Below are 7,048 nucleotides of genomic sequence, written 5' to 3' on the forward strand. Positions count from 1 at the left end.
GCTCCATGGACACCAACCTGCCCCTCCCCATTGTTACATTGAACAGTGACATTGCAGGCACAGTGGTTTGGATTGGGAAGGTTCAGGGAAAACAAAATCATGCTGGAAAGATCAGTTTGTAGGGGATTAAGAATGTCTGAGATGTGTCTGCTGCTCACAGGTGTGCCCAGAGCCTCGGTGGCACAGGGGAGGCTCCAGGAATTCCTGTGTTTCCTGGGCAGCTGCTGGAGGTGCTGCCTCCTTCCCTGACCCCCCTGGGAATGAGCAAAGCAGCAGTGAGGACAGGCTGTGGGGAGGGCAGGATGGGGATGGTGTGAAAAATAATCCCAAAGTGTTGAGAGTTTCTTAATAGACCTTAACAGAAATATTCCCATAGAATAACGTAGGATATTTGTACCTTATGAGAAACACTTTTCTTCCTCTGAACATCCTCACTGTTTCTTGTCTGGGAGCACCTTAATTGTGGTCAATTTTTTTGCAGGCACTGAGAATGAAAGATAGGCAAGTGAAATCACTTTAACTTTCACTGGCTGAGAGCAGAGTTGTTAAACATTGTGTAAACTCCTTTGGTGTGGTGGCTGTGACATGAGAAACATTTCACTGCAGTTCCATGGTAATAATTAACACAGTAAGCAGTTTTAGTTTCTATTTCACTCCTGCTTGGAGGCCCTTTGGCAATGGTCTGTTTTTCCCAGGGTCTGCCTAGGCTGTTTTTGCCTCTTGAGGGATTTCTTGTCAGCTCAACTCAAGTTCACACAGATAAGGGAAGAAGGATTACCTTGAAGGATTAAAGTATATACAAATTATACACACAGGCTCAAAGTTCTGAACACAGTCTTGTTTGTAATCAACATTTCTGACTGCTGAGCACACAACATTTATTGAGATATTCTTTTAAACAAACAAACAAACAAAAAAAATCATGCTGTGTCCTGCTGAATCCTAGAGTTAACTGGGCTGGAAAACTCCTTTGAGATCATCAAGTCCACCCTGAGACCTAACAGCAGCTTGTCAACCAGGCCATGGCACTGAGTGCCACATCCAGTGTTAAACTGTAGTTTCAGTGTGGACAGAGAATCAATAAAGATGGGTGTGAGAAAGAAAAATGGAAAACTTTCTGCTACAGGGTTCCAGGAGCTCCCAGTGCAGGAGGTGCTCAGTGCAAACCTGCTGCTCCATCCTGACTTCAGTTCACTAAAGAAAGCAACTGGGGGCACTCTGAAAGCCACAGAACAGGGTGCAAAAGGAAGTTAAATTACCTTGAGAATTATTCTGCCAACTACTGCTAAAATAAAACACTCCAGGATATCTCTAGAATGGTTTCCAACTCCTTGGAGACTTAAAACAGCAGCAAAGTCCCTCATCACATGTCCCCAGCTGTGCTGCTGCCTCAGTGCCAGGGCTCACAGAGGTGACTCACAGGAATGTGCAATAAAGTCATTGGTTTTTGGTAACAATCTCAGTAACTCCCAGGTCTCCTGAGCAGCAATTTCACTGTTGCCTTAACAACCAAAGAAGCCAGAACAAATGCTCCAGCACCCAGTGCTTACTGTGCTCATAACCCTGGTATGGCTGGAACTTTGCTCCCCTCAGCACAACAGGTTCCTCCCCATTCTTCCTTGGCCTCTTGTCCTTTTTAAACATTCCAGAGGCAACACAAAGATTTGCTGCCTTCATTAAAGAGCTGCTCTGTGGCAGTACTTCCCCTGTAGCATCCTCAGCCTTGTAAGATGCTATGTAAGAAATAAGTTTTGAGCCTTTAAGTTCCCAAGCATTAACTGTTGGGTTTTTTTCCTTTACCTGTGTATGAGCACCAAAAGTCTGTAAAAATGACAGACCATTGCTGAGGAGAAAGGCTAGAAGGAGTTTTGGGAGCACTGAAATGGGTGTGTTGTGCCTCTGAGAGCTGCAGGTCTTGTCTCACGTTGCCAGAGCTTCACACCTGCAATGGGTGAGGTGACAGAGGAGTCCCCAGGGGATCCCCTCCTTTGCCTTACAGGGAAATCCCTTTGCTCCAGCACCAGAGCTGGGCAGGTAGGACTCACTCTGCTTTTGCATCTCCCCCAGGAGGAAACAATTGGTTTGGAAACAATGAGGAGGTCAAATGGTTTTGCACAATATTACTGCATTTGTTAGGAAGTTGTCCTCAGCCCTTTTTTAGGTGGATTTTTTTAAACTAAGGGAAAAAACCACTCATTTAGTCTGACCACTGGCACCAATTTCTTCCAGCAGCAAAGCTATAAGCACTTGCCTTTTATCTTCAGTTTTCCCACCACAATCCCAAGGAGCATTCCAGAAGTTTTCTGTTGTGTTGTGCTTTCAGAGGGAACAATTTTGGACATGCCAGGAAGAGCAAGTGGCAGAAGAGCTGTTGCAAGGTGCTGGGAATGTGCTTTGGGGAGGCAGGTAATTGATGGTACATGGCAAAACACTAATATAAATATTAAGTCCCTAAGATTAATGGTTTTATATTCCAAACATCTCATTGAGGAGGTCCTTGGTGCTCAGCCACTGGCACCAGTGCTGGCTCTGCTCCAGGGAGTGTTGCACAGATGCAGAATGATTTTTAAAGTCATAAAGGCTCAAAAGAACTTGGGCAGCTTGGATTCCTCTAGCCACAGAACTGAAATGTCCATTGGACATTACATTGCCTAAGCTAAAGGATTTTCAGCAGATATTCAACTTTTGTTAAAGACCTGGGATACCTGACTTTCACCTCTCAGATGGGGAAAGGGATTTTATGACAATGAAACAGTGAAGTTAGAGCTTTACACCCCACATCTCAAAATGAATCCCAAGAACATGGTTTTAATCTTGGGAAATCCAAGTGGGTGTGGGCAGCACAAGCCACACACCCCAGTTTGGTAGTCTTGATTCTTAAGTCAACCTTTGGATATGTCAACAGAGGAGCTTGGGCCTGTGAGTGCTGGGCTTTTTATCCTCTCTTCTGCCTATTTATAGCATAAACAGCCAGAGCAAATTGCAAACATCTTTTTGACCTGCTGGGAGCCAGGTTGCAGCTTTGGAGGGAAGGGTGAGGGTGGTGGCACCTGAACTTTCTCCCCAGCTAAGCCACAAACTCACCCTCAGCACACACTTCCCGTCACTCCTGAGGATCGATGACACCTCATACCTTGTCGCTCCCAATCTGTACCTGGGTTGTACCCTCTGTAAATTGGCCAGACTTTCCTACCTCGTTTGGGCATTATGAGGCAGAATTCCACAGGATGCTTTGCAGCCCCGTGATGAAAGGTGCTATAAAACTGCAAAGTGTTACTTCAGATGTAACTAGGTCAGCAGTGCATCATAACCTATACTAAACAGACATTTTCTAATGTGAGAATTTATAGAGTTCAATCTATGGTATTCAGAAGTGAATTATTGAGATCCTCAAAAGAGTTTTTGTTTCAATTGTATCTGTATTCTGGAGAAGTGATTAAAAACCTTTAACCTTAACAAAAGAGTGCAGCCATCCTCCTTTCCTCTATGACGCTGGAATCTAAGAGCAGTTTACAAAGCAGGATACAGCTTAAAAGCAGAATCTCACAGATTTCATATGGGGAGGGCTCAGCAATTTTTAAGCCACAGTTAAAATTGCAGCTGATCACCTGCACAGCAACCCATGCTGGTTGCCACCTGGTGTTCCCACTCACAGTGGGTTCTGTTGCTCTGGTGTGGGCTGTAACTTCTCCCCTGCCCCAGACTGAGTGCAGGGCAGCTGGGGGCAGCATCAGCGAGCAGCTCAGTCCTGGGGACTGAGCATCCCCTGTGCCCTGTCCCCCTCTAATGCCACCATCACCCAAGAGAGCAGCCACACACAAACACCAACTCTGCCGCAAGCAAAGCACATTTATTGGCTTCAGGGAAATCCCTGCTCACAACAATCCAAAGCTTTTAAAAGGGGAGGCAAAGATCTGAGGGGTCTGTGGGGGTTTACCAGCACCTGCATTGTGCACAGCAAGGCTTCGGGATCAGGAACCTGCTTGGCTTCTCTTGGGTTCCTCATCTGGAGTTGTCTCCTCCTCATGTTTGTCACCCGAGGTACTTTTTCTTGGGTTTGTCACTTGGGTTTTTATCCTTTTTTGGGGTTGTCACTTGGAGGTTTCTACCCTTTGGAGAACCAGGCACCGGTTGCTGCACCAGCTGAGCCCAGCCCAACTTTGGCTCCAAGAGAAAGACCTGCAGCTCCTGCAAAGACAAATCAAGATCTGAGCTCCCAGGAGCATCAAGGCTGCCTGCTGAGGGACCGAGCACTGGGCACAGCCAGCCAAGGACTCCTCCCGGGCAGGGAGAGCCCAGAGAGTTTGGAGCAATTCAGACCAGGGAGGGGTTCAAGGGCTGCTTCTGCTCTAGAGCCAGCATCTCTTCCCTGCCATGGAGATGAAGCCCAGCTCCCCTGCCCTCCCCACTCACCGATGGACTGCAGCACAGCCACAGTGCTGCCAGCAGCCACTCCGCCGCCGTTGGCGATGGCAGCTGCCGACATCATCTTGGCAGCGACGGAGCCAGCGGCGATGCCGGCCCCGGTGAACCCCAGCGCGCCGATGAACACCGGGAGGCCAACCAATGCCAATCCTGCAGGGAGGGCAGAGCAGTGTTAGGGTGCTCTCTGTGAGCCACATCTCCCTCTGCCACCTGCACCAGAACCGGCCTCCCCAGAAGCACCCAGGGAGCAGAGCGGGGAGCGAGGGCTGGGGCTGCAGGGACAGGGACAGCCCTGGGCACCAGGAGAGGAGCAGCGTGCAGGGCTGCAGCAGCGGGGACAGGCAGAACTCCATTCCAGGCAGCAGCCAGAGCTGCCCCTCCTCCTCCCACCTGCACCCCAATTCTCCCCAGCCCTGGTACTTGCAGCCCCCAGCCCAGCCCCGTCCCCAGGACCACGCGGGGCTGGGAGCGGGCAGTGAACCCGAGCGCTGCTCATCCAGTGCCAGACCCTCACCTGCTCCCACTGTGGCTCCAATGACAGTTCTAATGCCACTTCCATTCTCCCCTGAGAAAGAAAATGGCAGGAAGGGAGGAAGGACATGAGCATGGACACAAAAGCTCCCCAGAGCCAGCAGCAGCTCCTTCAGCCTCCCCCTGCTTTCATCTGCCTTTTGCCTCTGAAGACCCCTGGGAAGAGGCCTCTGGATGGGTGGGTCCCACTGCCCCCCCAGACTGGGAGGAAAAGGGAGAAGGGGCACACCCCGGAGTGCCCACCCATCCTGTCCTGCCCTGCTTGCCCTGCCCTGCCCACCACAACCACCAACCTGGAACTGCATGGGACACACAGCACGTGTCAGCCCAGTCTGTCCCCTGCACTGCCCAGATGGCACCTGTGTCCACAGCCACCCCTGAGCACAGAGCTCCTCGTGTTTAGACCCATGGCAAATCCATGCATGCGTCAGACCCAGAGCCCCTCAGCAGTTGGAGGATGCTCAGGATGGTGTTTTGGGGGTGGCTGCCCTTTGTGGGTGATGGGATGCTCCAGGATGCAGCCAAGGCTCAGTGGTTTGGGCTGTGGGGGCACCTGGAAGGCTGTACCCCACTAAGGGTCTTCTCAGTCTCTGCCAGAGAGTTGGCCTGCAGTGAGCTCTGCTTCCTGTGCACACCCAGCCCCTTTCTGCTCTCCATTTCTGCCTCTGACCAGTGCTGCCAGTGGGCACAGCAGTTCTTGCCACAGAGCAGTCACCTGCCTGCACAGCCCCTGATCCCCTCAGCCCTGACCCCTACCCCATCAGGTCCTGGCTTTTCCCACCACATTGGGATGGATCCCTTTCCCACAGTTTGGGCACATTCAGACCAGTGATGGCTTCAAGAGCTTCTTTGGCTTCAGCGTAAGCCCAGAGTACAACCCCGTGTTCCAACCAGCACAGCCCAGCCCATCTGCAATAAAGCCTCCCTAAGCTGGAGCCCCGTGCCCTGCGCCGGGCAGGGCAGGGTCCCAGAGGCAGCAGCAGCTCTCCCAGCGCCGCCCTCCTTCAGCCCTGCAGATGCCCGGGAGGAGAGGGGAGAAGGGGCGAACCCCAGGGTCCCTGTGCCCCCCTCGATCTGTCCCCGACAGGACCCAGACCCCCACCCCAGGAACCTCCCAGCTTACCCATGGTCGTCTGGGCGGGAGCGAGAGCTGCAGTGAGGCTGCACTAATCCCGGTACCTTGGGGAACGAGAACAAGATTTTTTTTTTGCGTAGGCAGCAAGTGAGATCAGCGGGGCTTTGCTGCCCGGCACGATCGCCCCAACCACCCCTCTCCCACCCAGGAACGCCCGCCCCCTCCCCTTAAAATCAGAGACGACCCCGCACCACCACCAGCCTCCCCGGCTCCTGCCCGGCCGGGTTTTGGAGGCTGCTCCGCCGGCACAGCGAGGGGAGCAGCCCCCGTTACTGTCCCCCCCTCAGAGAAAGGCTGCTGTCCCCAAACACCGGCCGCACGTCACCAACCTGTCCTGTGTGTACTGTGCTCTGAGGGACAAAAGCCTGCAGGAAAGTACGAGCAAGGGTGTGTCGGTTCAGCTGATTTCTGAGATGCTCTGAAGCCGCTCGCTCAGTTTCGCTTTCTGGTTAACCCTTGATGGTGCTGCCTCTGCTAGAGCAGGACTGGGGCTCTCCCGTCCTCGGGGTCGCACCCTGGGCTGTCCACTCAGGGAGCCTTTTGGCCCCAAAGGCCTCGGACGGGAGCTGCGGGGGAAGGACGGGCTGGGGCTGCTCGGGCTGTGCACCACCACGCACACACACACACACACCAGCAATGCACTTTTATTAAAGCTTTCTCAGGATTTAGTGCTGAAGGTAATCCAAAACTTTTGAAGGGGCAGCTGCGGTTCTGTGGGTGCTTTTCAGTTTCAGCAGTTGGAAGACAGAAATCAGGCTTCTTGGAAGGAAGGAAATCTGCTGCTCTTCACTGGCCATGGTAATCAGGAGTCCTTCTTCTGGACAGCAAGGCATCAGCTGCTGCTCGCAGGCCAGGTCATTCCTTTCCCCCCTATAAAGACAGGAGTGTCTGTCCCAGAAACATCGAGGCTGTCTGCTGATGGACAAGCACGAGGCAGGGACAGCCAACAATGTCTCT

At 52.3% G+C, this 7,048-nt stretch overlaps 1 protein-coding gene across 2 annotated transcripts; it reads right to left on the reverse strand.

Annotated features, from left to right (window-relative positions):
• Positions 1–3,829: 3,829 nt before the first annotated feature.
• Positions 3,830–6,551, reverse strand: LOC136565900 (interferon alpha-inducible protein 27-like protein 2A). Of its 2 annotated transcripts, none has more exons than XM_066564781.1 (5): positions 6,421–6,551; positions 6,080–6,135; positions 4,940–4,990; positions 4,414–4,575; positions 3,830–4,188 (listed from the first exon to the last, which is right to left on the reverse strand). In XM_066564781.1, the coding sequence occupies exons 2-5, from the start codon at positions 6,081–6,083 to the stop codon at positions 4,106–4,108; spliced, it is 300 nt and encodes a 99-aa protein (XP_066420878.1). In that variant the 5' UTR covers positions 6,084–6,135; positions 6,421–6,551; the 3' UTR covers positions 3,830–4,105. The 2 variants fall into 2 exon arrangements, with proteins under 2 accessions (XP_066420878.1, XP_066420879.1); XM_066564782.1 differs by lacking the exon at positions 6,421–6,551 and adding an exon at positions 6,283–6,300.
• Between the last annotated feature and the right edge of the window lie 497 nt (positions 6,552–7,048).

This window comes from Molothrus aeneus, chromosome 23 (assembly GCF_037042795.1).
Source record: "Molothrus aeneus isolate 106 chromosome 23, BPBGC_Maene_1.0, whole genome shotgun sequence".
Taxonomy (NCBI): domain Eukaryota; kingdom Metazoa; phylum Chordata; class Aves; order Passeriformes; family Icteridae; genus Molothrus; species Molothrus aeneus.

Coding starts and splice junctions, on each gene's coding strand:
- LOC136565900 (XM_066564781.1), bottom strand. Junction 4,576..4,939: donor TGGAGCCACAGTGGGAGCAG/GTGAGGGTCTGG, acceptor CCCTCCCTGCAG/GATTGGCATTGGTTGGCCTC. Junction 4,189..4,413: donor GGCTGTGCTGCAGTCCATCG/GTGAGTGGGGAG, acceptor TTGTCTTTGCAG/GAGCTGCAGGTCTTTCTCTT.